Here is a 24,624-nt window from a genome sequence, read left to right as displayed (position 1 = left end):
CTTCGGCTTCGTCTTGCTTGGGTGACTACGGGCTAAAACGGTGCAAACACACCAACATGATGGAGCCAATATAGGACCGTACATTCTAATGGCACTTTTTCTTGATCATTTTGTTTTTCCATCAATGCTTTGTAAAGCACCAATAGGGGCAAGGCAAATAGGTCTTTTATTTGTACAAGGGGAAAATAGTGTCGATGAGGGTTTAAATTTAGTTCAATATTCTAAACTGCTCGATGAAGTGTTGTAGGAGACAAGAGTTAAGGAGTAGCTCCATTGTTTATCACATCGCACAACGGGTACAGGAGTGGTTATGATATTCGGTTGAAATTTTTTAAAAAATAGGTTGATTTTTCTGCAGAAGGATCTTTAAACATGGAGTTTTCTTTGTTTCAACAGTTTCTTTTGTTGTATTTCTTCCAGTGCACGATCACAGCTTCAGCTTACAGTAGTTGACATTCAGCACTATGTTTACCAAGTCTTTTAGTGCTTAGTTTTGAAGCTCCTTCTGGTACGTAGTGAGGACTGACTAACCAGCTATGTAGTCTCTTTTCATAAAGTCATGAGCACTTGAAGCTCAGCTAGTAACCTGTTTGGTTGAATTGTAAATTCTAGACTAAATATTATTTTCCATTTTTCAAAAAACAACACCCAAGGACTTCGTACTGCAGCACCATCTTAATTCCCATCCCTTTTTTTATATACTAAAATCATTCCACTCTCCTTTGCGATTCTACCAAATCTAAGAAAACCGTCCATTTTTAACCGATTGACCTGAGATAGACCATTGTGCAACATCGGAAGAAACAAAAGGTCCTAGACGTAGCGAAACTCCCCTCACCACCATCACCACGACCAACAACAACAGGACACCTAATTCCGGAACACCGCAGATTGGGATCTAGGGTAAACGTGGGTTACTCGAAAATCTGTCCTCAGACGCACGGGACATGGGACGTAATTCGTTGCTATAAATATAATGTGACACTTTTATTATGATTATATCGTATGTTGTGGGGCTGTGTTCGTGTGCGGCTCGTGTTAATAATAAGCAGCAAAGCGTGTGAGAGCAGTGCTTGAAGTACGTAATTTACCGAAGCTTTAGCTGTTCATTTTTTTTTTTCGTTTTGCTGCTGGTAAGGGTTGGCCCTAAGGGTTCACTTTGATATTGGCAGAAAGGTTCGTGTGCACGCGCTGGGTCGCATGAGATAAAGCACTGAGTTGCGATGAGACGGTCCACAAAGCATGAACCAGAAACGAGAGATGTCGTAGGTCGTTTGAGGACCAGCGCTCGAGAGAAAAGAGATACTTTGTCCTATCGATGTTGCCATTTTCCTATCAGCCGGTGGCTGAGTGCTAGGGCAATGAGCAGCCAAGTGGATAAAACTCGCTTTATTACGATACTGGTGAACACTGGAGCCCTAGGAGGTTGGGATTTTACCCCAAAGTCCGAAAAAGGCTCACAAGTGACGTATCGGCAAGGAAGCGAAGAGTTCTTACCTATTCTTTGGGATCGGTTTCATAAAATAAAAGTATGGTTAAAGATACGTGATACTCGGGTGTGTGTGTGCGTGTGCGTGTGTGGGATGAAGTTCATTTCATCCTTTCGGGTGGATGGAGCACGCTTATCAGAATCCCATAAGTGATACGTAACGAAGACTCTGATTGCTCTGCCTTTTGATCAGCGGCTTCCATAAGGTGGTGGCGTCCAAAGTGAGGTGAGGATCGTCGAAAAATGGTTTATCCAGTTCGTTACCACCGTTCGTAAAGACACCGCTTGGGCTGATCGGATCTCAGGTTCAGTATTGTGGGCAAAGCAACTCTCCCTGGAAGGTTCCGAATGCGCTCGTACCTTCGACGAAGTCAGTTCTCAGGGATAACCCTTTCACGGTACCTTTCGCCATTTTCAAGAACCATTAGCATAGGTTCTTTATGTGCTGATCTCGTCGTCCTTTTGCATTCACCGTGTGGTGGTAGTCTTCGGCGTCGTCAGCCCCGTTTCGATGAGCGTTTGTTTAAATTGTGAGCCACGGTGTATAAGAACTCATTACGCGAAACTAATTATTCATGCTGCTGCCTTAATGCATTGTTTACCTGTCGTTCGTGTAGCTTTTCCTTTCGAATGCTTCTCAGCAGCATCACCACCCAGTTCGAGTCCTTGGCAGGATGGGTTGATTTTTTGACCTTAGCGTTTTAAAACAAAAAGAACGAAAAAGAAATGAACCGCATGACGCGGTAGCATCGTTCATTATCCTTATTTGCATAATTTACTCAACCTTTTAACTGCTGCTCCTCATTGCCACCGTCGTGCAGAACGTTTTTGATTTTGCATTGTGTCTTGTTTATTTGCCCGGTTTTTGCCGTTGGTTAGCTTTCGCACTCTAAAGGTTCAAATGGATGCTTAATGGTGGAGGTCCGCAATTAAGTTAAAATTTTCAGTGTTTATCCCTTTTTTAACTGGATATTGTACAGCATTTCGAGCACCGGTTTTCAATTTCTTGAAGCGTAATGATTTTTTGATAGACTTATTCATTTCGACATTTTTGTGATTTGTTTTTGAAAGCTTTATAAAAAATGGAGCAATATTTTTTATTCTGTTTAGAATTCACGTATATCATACATGGATTAAGAAACCTTCAGAAACCTCTATTGGAAAGGGTGTTCAAAGTACAGTTTTTTTGTGACGAGCGCTTAAAGCAAGGCTCATTTTTCATTCTCTTTATGTGTCCAAATATTTTAATATTCAGTTAAAGCTCTTAAAGCATTCAGTTAAAGCTCCACACCTAGGATATAGGTGCCGTTAAGCCCTGCGGAACTCGTTTCATGGGATCTACATACAGTCATGTGGACCGCCACGTAAAAATTAACGCATCTTAAATTATGGTTCATAATTGAATAGTCGACCGTATTCGCCGTTGAGGTTTCGCTACGGTGTGGTTATTAAAACGGGTCCATGTTTGGACACGCTCTGTCCTGATTAGCGTCGATGCGCTCGCAGACACTATGGGGTGCTATGGTTGAGTGTTGAATAAATTTACAATAAATTCTCGCCCATCCTGAAAGACAAACCATACCATACGTATGGAACACATCCCGAAGTAGAAAGCATCGTAATTTAAAAATCCCTGCATGAACCAAATCGTCGTTTGGGGAGGGGAGCAAGCGAGAGCGAGAGCCTAAAAAACTTGACCGGATATCGAAAATATTGATGACGGGCACGGGTTTAAAACTAGCGACACGCTTGTCGACAACTGGAGTGGCCATTCGGTCGAGATGTTTACGAGATGCGGTCGCTTTAACCAACGTTGAATGTCTGGCTCCAGGCAGCGACATGAAAATTAAGATTTTCCCGTGTCCAGCAGCACGAAAACGTTTGTCAAAGCGAGACATTCAACATTTCCTAACCGGATTCCCGTCTGTCGGTTCATTTCTTGCCTTGCCCTCTTGCTGCTGAACAAACCGCATTTATTTCGAGCTCGTAGAATCGAAAACGGAAAACGAAAAAGCTCAGAACCAAACTGAAAAGCAATGTTAAACTCATCAATAATGCTTGTATATTGCAAAGTGCGCACGACTGCACAAAACCATAATCTTCCAATTGCGCACAAAACCCGCCCGTACATTGATATCACGATCTCAATTTAAACTTTTGCATTTGGCATCTTTACCGGTGTATGCCCTGGTCCCGGCAGTTGTTCTAGTCGACAAAATGCAGGCCCCATCCAGCTCGGCTTGCACGAAAACCACAGCCATGACACGGAGAGCGAGATTGTGGGCAAGATATTGCATCGATTAGATTAAACTTCATAGGTTTCCCTTCACCTGCCTAACCACGGACTTGTCTTGCTTTCTCGGGCGTTGGGATTCCGAATGGGGGAAAGCTATTCAGTTGTTTTCCTTCTTCTTTTTTTTTGCTTCCCTAGGACAAACCACAAATAGTCAGTTTATATTTCAAACATTGTGGTTATGATCGGCGATTGCCAGATCTACATAAGTCTCGTCATGCCTGCCTGGCTGGTGGCGTTGCGTCTTCAAAGCATCTCGTGTACGGAATTCCGAGCACACCCCGGGCGTAAGTGGCGTCATCCGGCAGTGAAGTGCTTCCATTGGATCGCTTAGAGAACTCCGGAGTCGTTTGTGCCTTGTGAAAACAACAATCAAGATATGATACACGAAGTGATCCTTTGGATTCAGTTCCGTAACCTTTATGCACAGATGGCTCCTGAAGTTCAACTTTGCTAGTTTCAAGCATTCTCCTTGATTGTGTGTGAGCCTCATTTTTGTTGCTGTAGTTGAATTTACTACATCGTTGTTATTTGGGGAAATGTTAACTTCATTCTTCCCTTTGGAAGGTGCATGTACACTGCATACATAAATAAAATAATCGTTTTCACCGTAAAGAAGTGATCCGAATGGTTTCAGATCGCCGCTATAAAGGGAGCTTTTGAAAAGAATTTTCTTCGCGCTGCAGCAGGATTTTCTGCATTACAGCTAAGCACAAGAGCTCTCGTTTTTTTTTTTTTTCATATTCACTGTTAACGGATGCATCATTGTACGTTATTTATTGTGCTGCTCAAGCTTGAAGAAATCCTTTTCAAAGCCAGGCCAGGTGGCTGCTTGATGCTTATTTTATGCCTTATCTGCACCAGATTCATGCTGCACGACTCCAGCAGGCTCCATTCGTCGTGACAGTCTTGTCGAGATTGCTCTTTTTTTTTGTTGCTTCAGGTATGGCTCTATCTGCAACGCAGACTGTTTGCAGCCAATGTCACCTGGATCTCGTGTGAAAAGAAACTCGACGAGAAAAAAGATCCAAAGAAACGAGAGCTTAGGAGCAAACGATGGGGCGAGGGGACCCACGACCATCTCACACGATAATAATGCAATTGCACGAAAAGTGTGAGACCCGAGGATAAATCATTGGATCGTACTGTTTTCGGCTTAAGGATGGCGAAGGATGTACAACCGAGGAGAGCCTCGTGAAAACTTCAACAATCTGCTGTTATTACACAATCTTTTTCTTAATGCTCTTTCTGTGTGCCTTTCTTTGTTGATAGCCGAGGGGCTTGAAAACTTCAGACGATTCAGATATGCTATTGGTTTTGGCAGTGGTTTGCACAACTCATAAAACGCAGTTCTCTCGTCCTTCGCCTTACGGAGCAAAACTGCAAATCCTGTCTTGTTGTAGCGAAACGGTGCACGGCACAAAGGCATCTCTCTAAGCTCCAGCCATCGAGCACGCTACATCGATGCCGTCGAACAGAAGGTGTAGTACCGTCAGGCGAAGGGAAAATATAAAGCAAAGCATCATCAAACCATCAAACCGTGTCTCCCTGTAACGGAAAAAAAGAATGAAGCAAACATAACACACCAAAAAGATTACAACACGTTGTAAATTTGTACGGTGTCTGTCTTTGTCGTCCCTACAGAAGAGTACTTTCTCAAATGGAGCACGTTTTTTCTTTCTTTTCTGCTGGTGAGCGCTTCAGTTCACTTGGAGTCGTTTAAAAATAGCACACAAAACCGCCTGATGGGTGCTCCTGAGTGGATGACGATCCTTGAGGTGGTCCAACTGTTGCTCATAAATCTGTGCTCTACGGAGTAGTATGAACATGACTCAAGGAGGCCCAACGGAGGTTGGGTGAGCAGGTCAGGCAGGTGGACATCGGTGTTACACTTGTTTTGGGTGATGAAATATTGAGACGATTACTCTATTTTACAAGGCCTGTAATACTCTGCGTGGTCTGGAGGTGCCGGCCGTTGGGCTGTTCTTTTTGGTGTTATTAATAATCGAAAAGATCCTCCTCATTTGTTATCCGTGGGATATTTTCTTGTTGAGATGAATAATTGTCCCTCTTCTTTGGAAAATCTAGCTTTTTGTTGAAAACTCATATTTTCTTGTTATGTTTTGCTTAAAACAAAGCTCTTCTTTATTAAAATAAGCTATAAATTTAATTGTTAACATTCTCCAACCAATAATCCTTTTTGTACTCCATCTCTTCTGATTCTACCCCAAGTTTCCTCGCAGCTCTCTCTTTCTCAAAGGGTGTCAGCTTACGAAAAACCACATCCTCTTTGAACCTCCGTTTTTTTTTGTTCGTCTATTGGTTCGCACCACGCCAATGGGTGGTAATTTTCTGCACACCAAAAACGACAGCGCGCGTCACGCTGAGTTCCTGTTAAGAGCCTTCTTCATCCTTCTCGGTGCTGTTCGGCCAAAAGGTGCTGAAGCATAAATCCTACCACTACACCCTGTTATGACCTTGTCTCCTGCCCCGAGCTCCATGATTCCAAAGACACGAGGGTACTGTGGCGATTTAATGAAATCCGGCGAAATCTCAATCTTTTGGAAGATTTGTTCTCTACCGCTGAGTCGACTCTTTCCCTTCTGTAACCTGTGCACCTGAAAGACACACGCTCACCTCTGACTAGAAGGTGTAATAAATTTCAACTCCAGTGGTGAGGATTTCGGGCGAGTGCTCTCTCTTACTTTTTCTAGTTCTATCCCATTTGAACACCGGTTAGACTAAAGAAGGCAAATGAATATGCCACCATGTTTTTTGCATTATTTCTTTGTCCCTAAATCTGATCGTTCTTATCGTTGGGTTGACACAGATAAAAACGCACAAATTTGAAAAAAAGAGAATTTTTATTTGAAGCAAAAGGTGTGTCGGTGTGAGGTGCTGCGGTGCAGCACGTGAATAGAATAGAACCTTCCTTAGTGAGTGCTGCATCCTGGGGTGACTTTTATAATGAAAGTCAAGTGTCAACAAAAGTTTTACGGTAGAACAACCCCACCAAGTCATCTGAACCTTTCGCTTGAACGGGGGTACCATTCACAGTTTGGTGCCTTATTATATGATCAAAAGGTGTAAGGTTATGTCATATTGTTCATACTTTCTATCAGGTGTACGAGAAATGCGCCCTAATGTATGCAATCCTTTTCAATGGCAATGGTTGTTAGTTGGGAGAAAAGCATGTGCTGTTGTAACGAGAAGATGCAAACCTAGGCAGTGAGCTCTATTACTCACTAAGGAAGGTTCTATTCTATTCACGTGCTGGTGGATCTATGCTGAGTAGTGCTGGGATGCATACCTGCTATCTTGTCCCAACCTGCACGCAGTGAACTGTGTAGCATATTTTGCATGCTTATGAATAATTTATTCTTTTTCCCATGCTGTCGTTGCTGATGCCAGTACCCACCACTATTCACCATCGTTTGGCTGTTTATTTAAACATTTTCTGTGTGGCATCCTTTTTTCTTTGTATCCCTCGTGGTTGTTGCTGTGAGTTGCTTTATTTTATTTTTTCTATCCCTCTAACTTGTCACTGCATCACATTCCCCTAGCAGCAGCTTGCCAGTTTCGGCATTGAACCGTAAGCTCCATATATCATCCTGCACTGTACTCCGTTGGAACTTCACCGTGAAGTGGTACCACTTGCTAGTTGGCTCGACAGACAAACAGCCGCCAGATAAAGAATATCTTACCCACTAGCACGGCTCACCGTTTTGCCACACGGGTGGCATGAGCGTGCAGATGTGCACCGAAACTCTCGAAAAGCATCACCAGGACCTTCCGGGGAGGCTGCCGGTCGGTGAGAGAACGCCTCGGAACTGTTCCCATGTATATCATTTTACGATTTCCTCACCTTGTTAGCAGTGTTGCAAAAAATATAAATAAACTGCAAAAGAAAGGCAACACACACACAGACACACACTTGCAGAACTCCATTCTCTTCTCGTTACACCGTTAAGCTGTCCTATCGAAGCCAACCGGCCCATCTTCTAGTCACGTCGTCAATAGCGCGCTGCGCTGCCTCCTACCGGGGGTGTCTTTTCAGCGTCGCTGTTCGCTTTGAAAATAACGAACCGAAAAGTGAAATAATTCATACACAAAACCATCGCATCGTTGTGCGGTTGTGCCGCGCGCAAGAGAATAGACGAAATTAGTGTCATTTTCATCATTAGCACACACTTCAGTTAAATGTCATCATCATTATCCCATTTGCCGGTCCGGGTGGCAGCATCAGCATTGAAGCTAGAAGCTGTCGGGGCCCCCTATCAGTCAATTTGCCATAATTAGCCCGCGTCGGAACGGCTGTGGGCGCGAGGAGATTTGGAAAATTTTCCGCGCCATGGGGTTGTGGCGACCATCGTCGTCATCAGCGCGCAGAGTTGGGAAAGTGCCACTCACGCACGCACCCCCGGCTTACACCGGCACGATGACACGATCGTTGTCTTGTACGCCTTTAAGAGTGGTGGCGTTCTAATCGGGCTCTGTGGCGCCACGGTGTATACAATTTTCTTGCTGAACTTGTCAGGGTCGGCGATACAAAATAAAAATGGGAGACCGTCATCCAACCTGTTGCTGAAGATGGAAGGGGGATGAGTCACAAAATTTTGCGCGAAAGCTCGGGAGGTGGTCTCCTGTACTGTCTTAGCTAAGAGAAAAAGGGGGTAACAAAGCGTGCACGGGAAAGGATTGCTTGGAGCTTAACTCGCTTCCGAATTCAATTGTGGACAATTATGGTTTGTTTGTTACGATTTATTGTGACGGAATGAAGGATTATTCATTTGAGTTGATTGTGATTAATTGTATTTCCTTACGTTTATGATTGAATGAAAATTAAAGCATATAACATAATTATAAGAGCTTATGAATATTAACGAAAAAATGGTTTATGCAGACAATTCAAAAATAATATTGGACTATTTTTATTGGCAACTTAGCCGTTGTTCGCAAATCTATGATAGAACATCCGTCCATCAAGATTATGGTTTACCTAACCCAACAGTTTAAATAATTATGATACACTCTGTTTACTTTAAATACAGCACTAATGAATTGCCTACTCTCCGACTGGTTACAGCTAAAATTAAAAGCAAGTTGTTCTCTTGTCGTAATATTTAATTTAATTGAAAAAATGGCTACAAAAAAGCTCATTTATACTTACGATTATTGTAATTGTTCTTGGAACAAATCAATGTAATATTCCCTTGTTCAGTTAAAACCGGGGCGGCATTCGTTCGTTTACTTTACACTGCCTTTGTTGTTTTATCGTTTCGTTCGGCAAGATCCGCTTGCCATTCCCACGCAAAACGCGAACTTGTGAACGGTTGTGATGTCTTCATCACTGTCAACTGCTCGCTCTCCGCTAGCGTGCAGTAATTGTGCATCACACTTCTCGACTTACGCAGCAGGGACGTACAGTTCGCACGAGTCTCGCGTTGCACCGTCGTCATCGTCGGAAGCCTCGAGCAACATTGCATATTTACGTTTGGACTGTATCTCTCTGTAATTAGGTTTCAAAAATGTGACAAGCTTAGACCGTTGCATTTACACTTCGCTGTTGCTGTAATCGTCGCCGGCAGGGCATTGCTGTATTCTGAAAGAACCGAAGCTACCACCCAGAATGACGGCAGTGTGAGATGCAGCATCATAGTAGAGCTCTATTCAAACCGGTTTAGATGTGTCAAACACACGCATTTTTCAAGGAAACGATATGTAAGAGGATAGATTCACCCTAGCTTTTCAATGCTCGAATGTCAAACCCAGCATGTACGCTTCGGTATGGTAATAGGAAAGTTAATTTAATTACACATGATCCCACGATCCCAAATCAGCCAGAAAGGTGAAGAAACGCCCACCGGGCACTCTCCATAAATGTGTGTCCCGTTAGATGGTTCCGCGATGCGGTAACTTATAGTGATCTTTCATCGAAATTATGAAATAAATCTTCCTTCCAAATGATAGATATTTACCACTCTTCGATCGAGTCGCGTGGATCCTACACAATCCGCCCAGGTGTAGCTATTTGTTCGCCCAAAGTCCCCGCGACTCTTGGCGATGATGGCATTCTGATGCGGATAAAGAACACGCCCGTAGGTGACGGTGCTGAGAATGAATTCGTACGGCTGCAGGATCATCTCCTCTTATCTCCATTATGAGAGGAAGAAACGAAAAAGAAAAAAATGCCGATGTGGAAAAACTTTGTCGCAATTGATGGTCCATTCCACGTTTGGAACATCAACCCGGAGAGGTGAGATTGGGTAAGGCAACCTTTTTTTTTTCGCTCTGTATCACAATGTATCGTTTCTCGATGGCTTTGTAGCTGTGCACAGGGCTGTGGATAGCTGCCGTAGAGATATGGCTTTCAAGGCTGGAAGGGATGAGAGGAAAAGGCAAATAAAATGGAGGAACCCTTGTGCGCCCTTCCACAGCAAGGCGATTATCGTGTTCCAAAGCGTCAGGGTTTTGGGTGGGGTATCCGGCGTGTTAATAACACGCCGTACGTTTTCGAGTGCCTCCAAGCGATGACTTGTGGCCCTTGCGATGGGCAGATTCTTCTTCCCAGCAAACACACACGTCTCACGGTCGCAAGACCGCAAAAGATTAGATATAACCGGCTCATGATTTATGCGGTTTGTCCTGCAACTCTCGGCTCACACACAAACACCACCATCCTCTGTGCCAGCTGGGATGAAAGAATAGCCTTTCGGAGGTGCGTCGTCGTGGTCGTCAGCGAGCTCTAACCACAGTTGACCATCATTTATTCTGATGGTCACTATCGGGGTCCTCACCGGGACAACAGCATAAAAAACCGTTACAAGCACGCCAATGCTGGCCGGCGTAGGCTTAGCGGTGGAAGATAAATAATCCTACCGGTGGTGATGCAGTAACAGCTCCGATACGCACTGAAGAAGCGTATTAATCCCGGGTATCGCGGGTGAATCGCAATAATCGTTAGCGACGAAAATGCATTCTGAGGAAGATCCAGCTGCGGTCCAGAACACTCTCCAGCAAATCGAATCATGATCGTTAAAAGTGATGAGTACTACTGATTGAATTGATATTAAAATTAAATGTCAAACTATTGCTGTACTCCCGAAGTAGCGATAAAACTGTCATAAAGAATTCTAGCCATTGCGCCATAACATGCAACACACACACATGCTTCTCGGAAGCTTTATGTTCATTGATAGATGATGTGTCGTAACTTGCCGCTTCGCTTGGATGTACTCCAATGACTATGAATTCCTGAATGTGAATAAAAACCGCACGATTCCAGGCACTCAATTATCTCAGCCCAACCCAGTGCTTCAAGATCTAGCTTCTCGCTTTAGAGCAGCGATAGAAGAATGTAAAGATTTCTACTTTTATACACTCCCGCTACAGAATTAGATATATGTGTCTGCGTGGTAATAAAAATCGAAAGAACCACCACAAAAACACACTACCCAACAAGCAATAAAATAACCACGAAGCGGGACGTGAGTGTGTAAAACCAAACTAAAATTTAATACAAAAGCTCACACCGAAGAATTATTTTTATGCAGCATTCCACCATTCGTTATGATCGAATCGACCACACACACCCAGAAGGAGAGATTGCGTTTATCCTTTGCCGATCCGATCGGTTCGAAAGCCCCACCGTAACGGTACACTCGTGACAACTTAATGGAAACCGTAAGACATAAAATTTGTTCGCTCCTTTTTTTTTGTTTGCTTTTCCTGTTTTGCTAATACAAACCAAGTAAGAATGATGTCATGCAACTTTATTGCTGGTAAAAGCTCTAACTGAAGCGCTTTTTTTGTCGCCCGCAGGGTGCTACTGCTGCACCGTTTTGTACCGTGCGTATAAAATAAGAAATAGCTGTAAATGGATGATTAAAGTGGTGTTTCAGTTAATTATTAAAGCTGTTCTTTTTTATCCGCACCACTGCACATGCCCGGTCCTACCGCTCCAGCATCTTTCCTTGAGCTATGAAATAGCAAACATCGCTTAAAATCTACAAGCCGTAAAACAAGCAAACAGACAGCCCTTCGGGGCACACTGATAACACAAATTTAATAAAGCGTGGAAATGGCCATCCCTGGAAAACCGTTCATAAATTTTGCCTCCCTGCGTCCGTTCAAATTAAAACACCGAAAGATCAGTAGCTTTTAATGTGCTTTTATCGGCCTCACTAAATCATCCTTAATGGGATCCCCGAACGCGCAAATCCAACGCGCTAACATAAAACATTACGGCAGGAGCGGCACTGGCCCGCACAGAGCCATAATATGGTCTGGCGAAATAAAATGTGTTCATGTAATCGCGCCCAGATACAAGCCATCTCGGACCAGTTGGATGTGTCCTTGAACCGTGTAGCTCTGTATCGGGATGAGATCTGGTTGGATTGTTAACTTCCGAGTAGTGAGCTACAGCTAAGCGCTTATCACAAATTAGGAGCTGTGTATCGGGAGAGTTTCATATGAGAAAGCTTTGGAACATTTCACCCCCAGAAAACCAGCTATCAGAAAAAAGTTACAGATACATATTTACGATCGTTTATCGATACTGTAGCTGTGGAACTTTCTTATTAGTGCTCCCGGAACAAAAAAAAAAAAAAAACGATCAAATTCCTCTCCCCAGGAACATCGATCGACTTTTGCCATATCACACGGATAAACGGTAGGTTTTATGGACGATCATAAATTTCGTCCCCCATTCACCAGATGAACCATTAATTTGTCTTTAATTTGGACGAAACAATGGTGGAGTTGGGAGGCTTTTTGGGAGAAAAACGACCGAGATACACACAGGTTCGTTGTAGTGATATCCGGTAAGAATCAACTAGCCCCTTTTGTGATCTATGCAAACGCTTCTAAACCTGAGAATCTAGAATAGCAAGACCGCTCCGAACAACGAACGATTTGCAAAGTTTGCTAATTTATGAGCGTTTATTAAATATGCTAAATCTCCTGGAGCACTTTTTCTTCTTCTTCAGAACCAACCAACGAGAGATCACGACGTTGGTTGTGTAGTCACCTTTGTGCCTGCTGTGATTTGCCTTCTATATGTCGCGAATGGTGGCGAAACGAATGGTTCTAGGTTCGTTGATCTTGCTGTCTTGCACCGCCCCAGGGTTCCCCAAGGTTTCTCGGCGTTAGGAAGTTGACAGTCGGAGTTCCACAGTTTCCATCAAGTAGCTAGTGATACACCGGTTCACGGCCGAAAAAGATCAAAAGTCGAAAACTTCTGCGACAGCGGAGTGGGTTTGACTTTTTTCTCACCCCACAATCATTGGTCTTGTGGCCTCAAAATAGTCCAATGCTGCTTATTCGTTCTTATTGTGTTCATTGGTCTAGCTTAAAGAATATAGATCCAGGCAGAGTTTCTTGACTCACTCTGCCACCCCTTTGTGCCTGGTGGAGATTGTCGGAATGATAAATTTACGATCAGTGATCGAGCTGGAAAAACAGATCACTCGTCGAAACGGATGGAGCGTTCTGTACCGAGCCGGTTTTCGGACTAAGCCGGTTAGCTTCTAGGCTCGTCGCGTCCCCCTTTTGTTCGATGGATTAGTGAACTCGCTTTGAGTGTGTCTTTGAGGTTGAGGCCAAAGATTCCCTTTGGAATGTTTCTCCCGTTGGAATCGTTGCCGGTGTAGCGGGATCAAGCGAAATGAAGCATATTGTCGCCTGTCATGTTCAATGTTGGGACAGTTTTTTTTTATTCTCCTATCTCCTTCTCAAGTGACATCAAGCACTGGGACCATATCTTCTGGGGTCGGTTGACGAGCGATGGGGGCTTTGACACAGCGTTCTAGTCGGATTAATTCACCGCAACGGTAACAGCACCCTTGCCCCGGGAGGGGTGATTATCAGTGCATTATTTGGGTGTGCTCCGGGACATTAGGCTCTTGCATGTTTAGTCTATCAATAAAATCCCGAAACCTCGCACCAGATAAACGCGTGTTCGGTGGACGTGTATCACACAGCGTACTAAAAAAAATAATGTTTCGATAATCCTTCCAGTAACATGACCACAAACCATGAGCAACATTTTATGATGTTTTCCCTGCTAGACGAATAGGATGAATAGCTCTCCGCATCCATTTCGGGCGATCTATTTGGAAACCGATATTAATCCCACGAACTTCGCCGAAACAGTACCACCACGACATATTGATAGGTGTTATTGTGTCGTAAAATTCAAATGGCCTTTGCCAACTTTCGGCAAACAGGCAAGAAATGGTTTTGGAGATCGGCTCGTTAGTAGCAAAATATATTATTCGCTAATAGGAGCGTTCCGTTCGCATATTTGCGTAGTTAAAGACCCCGGGCCACAGGGTTTTACGACCGTGAAACCGGAATCTTATAGTTCCATGGTAAATTTTGTGGTTTGGCACTAATCGGGCTAACGTGTGTGTGTGTGTGTGCGCGCGATTTGAACCACCCGGAACGTTGAGAAATCCACAAGATGAGATGTTGTCCCTTTTTCGCGAGTTCTGCCGAGTGCCGAGCGACCGTACCGAAAAAAACCGTCAGCTATTTATCAATCAATCACACGTCCCTTTTATCCATGGTGGTTTTGGTTGTCAGAATTCTGGACCTCCATCCTTGCTTTGGATGGCTTAACGCAGCGGAACGATTGATTCTTGTTTGTCTAAATAGTAAAATTCTAACGTTCCATTTGCACGCTTTAGTCTTCTCTGGTGCCCTCCTACCTATTCCTACAGATTTTGGCTTTTTGATAGTAAATATCCCAAACCAGGAACTGTAGCAAATAATTTACAGCTGAATTCTGAATAATTAATTGTCACCGGCGTTCGTTGGGGCATGTTTTCGCCGTTCCGTGCTTCGTCCCACGTCAGTTTCTTCCCAACGATGCGAGAATCACGTCGTGCGACCCGGAGGATATGGCTGGAAACATTCTCGCTCTAATTAGGCGTAACCAAAATTCGACATCATTAACTGTCGACTGCGACAAGGTACTTTCGTTTGAGAAATAACATTTAAGAGCTTGCCGAAAGAAGCCTTCCAATGTTCCATGTTCCCACCAAAAAGAGCAATACCATTCACTGTTTTTCTTGGTCTAGAAACTGGAAATTTAACTGCAAGCGAGCAGCACGTGATTCTTTCATGCTCGTGCTCGCGTTGTTGTGAGGCGAAAGCGAACGAATTTAAAAATAAAGACATTACGCTTTCAATTGGAATACAGTGGCGGCAAAATGTGGAGTGAGCAGATCTACGTATATACCTCTGAATCGTTTACCCCGGGAGCTATTTGTTTTCTGCGTTACACTGGGATGGGTGACATTGGAAGTCATCACGCAATAAAGCGGTGTTCCCCGGAGTTCCCTGCAGCGTAGCCACGATCACCACACCATAAACGATCCATCAGCACAACTTAGGGCACACCTGTGATTATCCTGTAATCACGATCGTTTATATTATTTCATAAAATTTAATACCTTTCGAGTATAAATACCGTTGCATTTCGCAGAACGTATCTGAGCGACCGCCTCGCTTGTGTCTGCAGAATGCAAGTGTGCGCGGCTGTGAGTAGAAGATCACTGGCTGCAATTTATATAGAGCAACCACCGGGAATGGTCCGTCTATTATCTTCACCAGATGCATCCTTGCTTCTTCGTCAGTAACAGCCCATACGCACATTACTTTGCCGTTGGTTTAATGCGCCATCGCAATGGAAAGCCACTCGCATCAGCAGCATCATCGAGACACGTGATGAACAAACAGGCAGCAACAACTTTATTTAACGAACCCGCTCTACCTCTGCCTGCATTAAAGACCGGAGAAGGTAGTTCCGGTGTGGTGTAGTAAAAATTATTTAACATCACATTACATTACTCTAGCAAATCGGTGAATGGTGCGTCGAATGGGTTTCGAGAAATCCATTAGAAGACGCAATGGTTAAGGTGATGTAAATTGCGAACTCTTGTGACTTGGTAACGTTTTTCATCACGCTTCGCACCGTTGATTGTATACATCAATCAATTATGCAGTGATGGGTTGAGCGTTTTATTAATATTTTATCATACATAAAATCAGGCACGGCAAATGGATCATGCGATATTGAGGGGAGTAGCAACCAACCCGTCACATATTACGCAAAGGGAGCGCGAAAATGACGAACAACACTATGAGCTGTGTGAGCTTGTTTTTTGGGGTTGGGGAAATAAATGCTGAAATGCTTTTGAAGAATTGCTTAGACTCTTAGATGAACTGTGGTTCACTCACCAGAACAGTGAATCTTCTAATGATGGTTTATAAATAAATGAAGAAAAAAAAATTCATTCAGTTCGGAAAGCAAAGTCAAGAAACAAGTTTGAAATTTTTTAGAATTTTTCAATGCTCTTCATCTAAGAATGTTACAGAATCTTGAGCTGGAAAAAAGGTCCAAAATTTCAAATATGGCCACTAAAAATTCCTCACTGTGTAATATCATACCAAGCATCATAATACACCCGTTAATTGGATCAAAACCACGCCAAGGTTACTTACACATCGAGCGTCACACCACCACGGCTGACGGTGGACTTATCCGTGGCACCCGGACACTTTTCATGCAGCTTAAGCTCTCGGCAAGAGAAGCGACAAAAACCGGATGATGAGCACACCGGTGCTGTGATGATCTACCGACATTGGGGCGCTCTGTTGCATGCTGTTGTGGCATCCCCAGCTGCGTTCCCACTTATCTTTGATGTGATTTTAATAATTTATTTTATTGAACCATTTATCGGATCGCGTGTTGATGATGGAGTAGTAAAAGGCGAGAGAATGATAAACGCGGTATGTAAGGAATGAAGTAAAGAAATCTAGTAGGCGTGTGGAGGTAGCGCAACGGTGCGGGTTGTTCTTCTAGCAGGATGTGTTTCTGGTGGTGCAAAAAGGATTCCATCTACCGGGTCCGGTGGCGGATGTTCCGTATCGCTTGAAGATGAAGCTAAATTGGATCCGTTGAACGGCAGCACTACCGGTGGTTCAACTACAGTTGAGTGAAGTTAAGATAACGCTTTCCGGCCTGTCTTTGATACATCAAAAGTGTCGTAAAATTGGCGAAACGATGCGATGCTAGCTGCTGCCTATCAGCCGGCAATAAACAAGTGGTTGTAAGAAGGAAATTAAAAGAAGCTTTACTTATCAAATGTCTACTTGCTGTACTGCAATCGAAGCAATGCTCGGAAGACCCTTAAACGAGTGTTCAAGATAAGGCGGCGGACAGTCTCGAGCAGCTTAACCGTCCCGAACAAAGGAAACCCCGCTAAGCGCTGCTTTCGGTTTCCGAGAGCTTCTTCCTGCAGACCTGGACAAACAGTTCCATCTGGTTTCTAGCAGAGCAGCAGCTAAAGTACACCGGCGGCGGCAAGCGATTCATTTTAAATACACCCATAAATTATCAATTTTTCATTTATATTACTGTGTCCAGCCATCATCACCACTGCTGGGTTCGTATGTATCTTCAAGCATGAGCGAGAGGACCCGGGGAAAATAGCAAAGCAATCCTCCCACTGTGTGCATCGTGCTGGAGAAACGTGAAAAATGGTCACACCCGCCAGCAATAGCACCACGCTATGTCCTTTTTCAATGTGACTCCTTTTCCTGCCGTACTTTCTTATTGTACACCACACGACTGGGCACTTGGTTCTTGGAAAAGATTTCCGGCTTCCTGCGTCACAGACGCAGCACCAGAAAAGATGAGTTCGAGGTTTGTCCCATATCGCTCGGGCAGCAGGGTAGCATAGAAGCGTTTCGCTGTTGAGACATAAATTTTCTCCATTTTCCATTAGACGTCCCCCTGGCCATTTAAAAAGGAAATCCGATATTAACGTCGTCCAGTGCGAGTGCTGCTGCTCCACACCATAAGCTTCAGTCTGTGGGAATGTCGAAGAAATGTATCACTTTTCAGTGAAATGATGCTCCCTATTCGAGGGCAGTGCAGCAACTTTCTATCGTTCGCCTGGGTAGAATTGATTGAATTTAAGTGCTCTCCGGGTCTGGAGAAGTAGCCGCCGGTTAGTTGTGTGGGTTTGCCTTCTTGATGTCTTTCTGCACGAAGTTATCCAAGGCTTTAAGGGGATGGTATAGGCTGGACAATAAATTTTATCCAATTCCGACGAATGAATTCAATTTCCAGTAGCGTCAGACTTCTGGGGGAAAAAAGATTTAAATAAACACGTCCATTCTTACTGGTTTGACGACGCATCTTGGGCGTAGATTCAAAAAGAGATCAACTCGATTGAATATTTGAAATCGTGATCCTCCGCTACGCATGTTACTCCACTTGCTGTGTGGGGCTGTAATACTAGCGGAAGGAACGATTTACGTGCAATTTAATCTTCCGATCTGCAAGAAAATAGTTGCAAGTAATTGGATCCGTCAGTTAACGCTACGGTATTAACGGACGTGTCCGTCCTTTTGGTTCTTTGGGAAACGCACCAAACAGGTACGGCCTGATGCTTCGGCGCAAGAAAATCTTGCTAACCTAACAGGAGCATTTTCTAGCAATCTCTCTCTCTCTCTCTCTCTCTCTCTCTCTCTCGCTCAGTTTATCTCTCTTGCTGTTAAAGACTTCATGCAGTTGCGAAATTAATTACATATTAAGATTCCGTTTGGCAGCATCGCGTGTCTGTCAGAAGATGCAAACCCAAGGTCTGTACTCACCGCACGGACACGCACCTCTACCCGAGAAAGTTCCAACGTACCGGTTTAACCGGGTATCTCGCACCCAACTCCTCGTTACGACCATTAGAATCCGCCGGTCTCCCTCGCTACCGTTCTCGAACGATCGCGGGGTCCCGCTTCCTGATTACCGTTTTGTAGAGCGCAAAACCATACTATCATAGCCCGGACACGGAGCAAAATAAGGTACCCCTCGAGGATCCGTGGGTGATTTTCCTATCGATTTTCCCTACCGACAGCACTGCCCGAGGCACACTAAAGTGAGTGCAAATGATATAAAGTGGGCATAATGAAAGGCTTCCTGGTGAGGCGCCGATTGCTACTGGCCACAATTGCTTAGCAGCGGAACACAGGGCTATGTTACGGCGTACTCACCCCCGTTAGCCGAAAAGGTGATCACGATCCGTTAGGCCGAGATGCAGCGTCGAGATTAGACGCAATTAACGTCAGTAACGAGTGCAAATGTTCTGACAGCTTTCCGATTGCTTGATTGATTTCACACCGAGAGTCCGCCAGGGTCAGGCCAGCTCCGGGAAATAGCGGGAGAAGGTCGTCCGGTTCGGTGTATGCAGAATTGTGAACGTTTGCCGTGTTTTTGTACATGATGAGCCACATTATGATGCGCGTTTTAACAGCGTGTCCCGTTGGTTTGGAAGATGAGTTGGCAGAAAATGGTGTGTGATGTTAATGGATGTTGCAGTTGCTACCGAAATTACTTACCCTCGAAAGGTGCTTAGATATTAGTGATATCCTAATAGGAATTGCTATCTTTACTGTCTGTTAACCAGGTCAGTCTCATGGAAGAAAATCTCATGCGTGAAATTCAGCTTTCTATAAACTTTATTGAAAGCTTGGAAATCATTTGGTTTTGGAATGCATCATTTGGTTGAAAAATATTTTCTTTGTAATTTACTTAATTAACTTCTTTCGTACAAAGGAATGGAAAGAATAATTTTAATGTATTCTTGGAGTCAAAACACATACTTATTTCTCGGGTCAGATGTTGATAAAAATTCTTCGAAAACTAGGGGCCTATCATTATCATTATCTTCAGCATCAATTATTTGGGGAAAACCCCATTAATTTTGACGTTTAAACAGAACACATCCATTAAACGCTAATCAACTTCAATGAGGAGTATCAATTTTTGAACTCAAATAAATCATCCCAAAAAGTTCCAACAAGTTTGATCGCTCTCTCAAAACAAATGCTCTCATCAACCTTTTTTCTTTGGCCTTGATTTCGTTTGCACCTAATCATCCATTTATTAAACGCTACATTTTTCCCCGTAGTTGAAATCTGATTTCGATAACTTATAAAGCTCTCGCGTACCTGTTCCATCGGTTGGTGCTGGCTGTTTGGCCTGTCTGTCCCTAGTGTCAAAGTTGATCGTAAAACAAATTGCCTAATGCGATTGTAGCATATTTTTTGGCTCGCTCGCTTCGAAGTTCGATCATAGTTCCCGTAACACAATCAATCAAACTCAGATTTTTACGTGCGAATCTCTCTCGAGATGAAGTTGAGGTGAAAGCTTTCGCTTTAAGGACCATCAGGCAAGCTTTTCTTCGACGGGGGGGAAAGAATGAGCGTCAGTAACGAACAGTATGCGAGCATATCGCAACGTCCCTAAAGAAATCCTCCAACCGATAAAGTTGGCTGCAAAAAGAATGTGTTGGAAAAAAAAGACCAAGAATGCTCACACCGAAGTACAAAAGGTTGATGAAATCATGCTACAACTGACAGCATGCGTTCCAACGTTATTTCCCCCGAGCATAATCAGGCGGTGCCCACGAAAACTGTACACGCTGCGGTAGAATATTTTACTCCGTCCAGCCCAGTCCAACAGAGCTTACCCATGCGCCCGATGGGTGAAGTTTTTTTTTTTTTGCTTCAATGGGGAAAAACTTTTTCCTTCCCTTCACACTACTGTGCTGAAAATACTCTATTCAGTGTGTGCTAGGGTGGTTCTATCGTGCAAAAAAGGGTAGTTTTTCTATCTTATGTTTATCCTACCTCAATCAGAACGCAAACGTCCTTGCGACAAATGAGCGAATTGAGACAAAAGCACAAGCAGAAGAAAAAACATTCACATGCGGTGCAAATTGCTGGGTGCTGGGTGCCTCAACCAGAACGAAGATGATCATGTTTCCACGGGTGTTTGAACAATGTCTGTATGATAATTTATGCAAATCCGTCCCATTCCGCGATAATCACTATGGGATGGTGCGGTCCCACCAGCCACAGCTAACGCGAGCGAAAACGTATCGAAACGTTTATGTAAAGCAGTCGTTCGACGTCGGCGTTGAAGCGTGCCGGGAATGTGAATTTCCATTCGCGAAACATTCATTCAACCGCTCCAAAACGCTCCTGAAAGGGATAATGTCCCCAACGTTTGCTTCAACACCAAATTCAAAAAAATAATTTCCACTCGGTAAGCGAACCGAAGGACGAAATGCTTTTGTTTTTGTACTCGCAGTTCACTGAAAAGTGGTCAGCGATTAATTGGATGCCAAGGGAGCGCTCGCGCGCGCCACCAGCAACCTTGCGATGAAAGCTGGCAGATAGCGAACTCAAAACGAGCTCGAATTACGGCACTAGGGTTTAATCGAATCGAGTCGAATGAGATTTCCCGGCAGAGTTGCGTATCGTTTTTTTTCTTGTTCTGGCAAAAGATTTGCATGCGTATTCGCACATAACTGTGAATGAAGGCCCCCCCCCCCGTGGACGGTGAAGCCAATGTGTGTTTCGTTTTACCTAGACCTTGGAGTCCCAGGAGAAGGCGGCCATTCGTGATCAGCTGCCCGCTAAGATTGGAGCAAGCTTTACGTGCTTTATCTACAGCGAGGGGAACTTCTATAAGCGCAGGATGAGTTTGTAAATAACATTTTAGATAAACGCCTAACTTTAATCTTTTGGGTCAGAAAATCAGAGTATTGCAGCGAGATGCCTTTCATTTAAAAATAACACTTTACAAATTATTTTTAACCGAAGTGAGGACTGACTATCCAGCTACGTGGAATCCTTAAGTTTAGTTAGCCAATTGGATGGATGGCGTGGATGGCCAATCTGACCGTTCCCGCAACTCATCCTAAACATAATCCTAATGTAATTTGCTCTGAAATTTTCTAGCTTCAAAACTTATAATAATCTCGGTCACTGTAGAACGATTAGCAAGCGGAAAAGCAAGGGTGAAAAGTGCTGTGATTAATGCTCGTACTCACGAGACACCCCAACGGGCATTGATACTTGAGTGCCGGATCAACCGGTTGCCCAGTGTGTGCATTTTTTTAATGATGTTTACGGACAGAAGAATACGAAACGTAACGGGACGATGCCTCCCAGTGCCCGGCTTGTTCTGTTAATTTAATTATAGTTCATACACACACTACTCGGAACTCCAACAGTTTCTGCCGAAGGGCAAACTGCTTTTGTCTTGCGCTTTCTTCTAGGTCATAGTTTTTCAAGAACCCTCTCGAGTTACCAGTGAGAGACTCTTGTGAGCCTTATGAATAGATAATTTTATTAACCTCTTCCTGTTTCTCGGACATCTATTCTAATGCACACGTGTTTTTTGTTTTTGTTTTGGTTTCTTCCGATCTTTCTCTCTAGGTGACGTGCTGTCAGGTGTTTGTTTCGTCGGTCAGCTGGACACACACTCATTGGCCATGTTTCTGCTGATACCGCTCGTCATTTACCTCTCGATCGGGGGAATCTTCCTGCTGGCCGGGTTTGTGTCGCTGTTCCGCATTCGCACCGTCATGAAGCACGACGGCACCAGAACGGACAAACTGGAACGATTAATGCTGCGGATCGGATTCTTCAGCGGACTGTTCATCTTACCTTCGCTCGGCTATCTTGCCTGTCTGTTTTACGAGTACTATCACTTCGACGATTGGATGATCCAGTGGAACAGACAAATGTGCAAGATCTTCTCCATCCCGTGTCCGGCGGCACGGCATGGCCCACCAGACCCGAAACCCATCTTCCACATCTACATGGTAAAGTACGTATGCTCGATGCTGGTCGGTGTGACGTCCAGTGTGTGGCTATGGTCCGGTAAGACCGTCGTCAGCTGGCGGCAGTTTGCCGAACGTCTCCAGGGAAAGGACACGCGGAGTCGCGGTGCGTACGTCTAGTAGAGGGTAACGCGGGTGCGTATCGTCGCCCACCATCCGGCGGTGCGCATTACCGCGAGAGTCATTAGGTTTTAGGAAGAGGCGTCATCCACATCATCATCATCATCATCCTCATCCTCATCATCATATTGCACGATCTGCAAAAAAGGTAGGTTAAACATTAGAAACGATTCTTCAGAAGGTCCTGACCCCACGTTCATCTGCACCTATCATCCCATTCATTGCACACCATCCGACTCAACCGAAAGCCTCGAAAGCTGACATTAAACCCCGCAGCAAAGGAGTAGGATTAGGGCTGCTCCTTTTGACAAACAGTGGCAGGAAGGAGATGGATCGCATAGATAAGATATGTTTCGTTCGAGGTTTATTTTGCGAATGACCAAATATCTATGTAGTAACGCATCATCAGCGCATCAGCAGAGAATGCATTTAGGATTTACTAATTTCTGCTGCTATAGTATACAGGACGGTATACATTGTACAGGTAGTAGTGTGGCTTCTGTCTTGAGTAACGTTGTGTAACGCTGACAGCTCCCTTCTTTCGCATAACGATGTTAGCTTACCTCCGTACCTTCATCGCTGCGTCGCTTACACTCATTCAATTACTCGTGATGATAGGAGATGCAATAGGCGAAGAAGAGGAGAAGCGTTTCCGAACGAATAGGACGTGATGTGCGTGATGTGATGCATTTCAAGAGCAACCGAAGAAGATGTGTTTCAAGATGAGATACAGGGAAGAAGTCTTCGGGCGTAGCTACTTACACGCAAGGTGAAAAACAAGCGTAATGATTTTTTTTATAGCTTTAACGAATAGAGAGTTTGTTTTACTGTAAGGCTTCATTTTCTACAAGAGTTAATGGAGAAGAATTTTTAATTTCTTTGAGGTTTATTTTAAAAATCGTCATGTAGTATGAATTACAAAATTTTACATTTGTTGACAGTTAATCAATAGTGTTAGCTGTCATTTTTGCTTGTTTTTCACCTTTGTGTGTGCGCATGTTGTGCCCTTTCAATAGACATTACATAGTAAAGGAGGAGAAAATAACGTACGAATGTTTCGTACCTCGTAGCACAGATAAGATTATGTGTGTAAGGATTCGTAAAAAACTAGATTCTATAGCTGTACCATACTACCTACCTTCGTGCTACCTTAGTGCTAGTAGAGTATATTCGTAAGTAGTTTGTAACATTCGCATCGATCCTTCCCTCACCATTTCTCCTTGCGGATCTGTTTCCATGAACGATGAACATTGAACCTGTACATAAATAGAACATTAGGTAAGACCAGCTATAGTACGAAAGGAAGATTCGAATTTGCCTAGTGTAAAGTGATGCACCATCCATTGTTGAGAATGGTGCTTTAAAATAGTTAGGGAACGCTCCAAAAACACGCCTGCGAGCCATTGTTGTATGTTAGGTTCCGTTGTAGGTCATGGTGACGCTTTCTATCGACCATCCTGTCCGTAAACCGTCAAATCCTGCAGAAGAATCTCGCAACTGGATTAAATACGAGTACTCCAAAGCATCGGGCTCACGTAAAGAGCGCTGCATGATGAGATGCGCCCCAGGTTCCTCTTCTTTACCCCCCCCCCCCCCCCCTCCGACCGTTGACATTTAAAGCAGCATTCGCAAAACGGATGCTAACTAGCTTCAATCCTATTTCCACTAATTAAGGACAATTCGAAGAGCCTATGACAATCTTGGTACCGTGGTACGCGTTCCAAATACGGTCCCACACTATTACGTCCAAAAACGCTTTGCACGTTTCAAGTATCTGTCATTACTTGGTACTCCGCCCAGAACGAGGATTCACGCTAAATTGTTCACTTGGAACGTTCGTTTCACCGAACAATCGTACACGCAGAACAGTGGCTGTGGGGCACCACCGAATCCACCGCCGAAAATCCAATCGTCGTCATACATGAATATTAATGACAGTGTAAGCCATTATCGGTGGTTGTGTTGGGGGATTTGGTTGGTCCAGCATCAGCACCTGCCTACTACTTGCTAGGCTCTCCAGT

At 44.1% G+C, this 24,624-nt stretch overlaps 3 protein-coding genes across 4 annotated transcripts in view; 2 read left to right on the top strand and 1 right to left on the bottom strand.

Annotated features, from left to right (window-relative positions):
• Positions 1-22,753, top strand: part of LOC126568011 (frizzled) — a 198,876-nt gene extending 176,123 nt beyond the window's left edge. Inside the window, exon 5 of the mRNA XM_050224407.1 lies at positions 22,077-22,753. Within this exon, the coding sequence (XP_050080364.1) occupies positions 22,077-22,603 (527 nt within the window). The 3' untranslated portion in view covers positions 22,604-22,753. The remainder of the gene's footprint in view (positions 1-22,076) is intronic.
• LOC126568014 (protein CBFA2T3) overlaps positions 1-24,624 on the top strand; it is a 416,394-nt gene that overhangs the window by 56,331 nt on the left and 335,439 nt on the right. The gene's annotated exons all lie outside the window — the stretch shown is intronic.
• Positions 1-24,624, bottom strand: part of LOC126567784 (pro-interleukin-16-like) — a 92,223-nt gene that overhangs the window by 29,241 nt on the left and 38,358 nt on the right. The window lies entirely within an intron of this gene.

This window comes from Anopheles maculipalpis, chromosome 2RL (genome assembly GCF_943734695.1).
Source record: "Anopheles maculipalpis chromosome 2RL, idAnoMacuDA_375_x, whole genome shotgun sequence".
Taxonomy (NCBI): Eukaryota; Metazoa; Arthropoda; class Insecta; order Diptera; family Culicidae; genus Anopheles; species Anopheles maculipalpis.
This window is presented reverse-complemented; position numbering and strand designations above follow the sequence as displayed.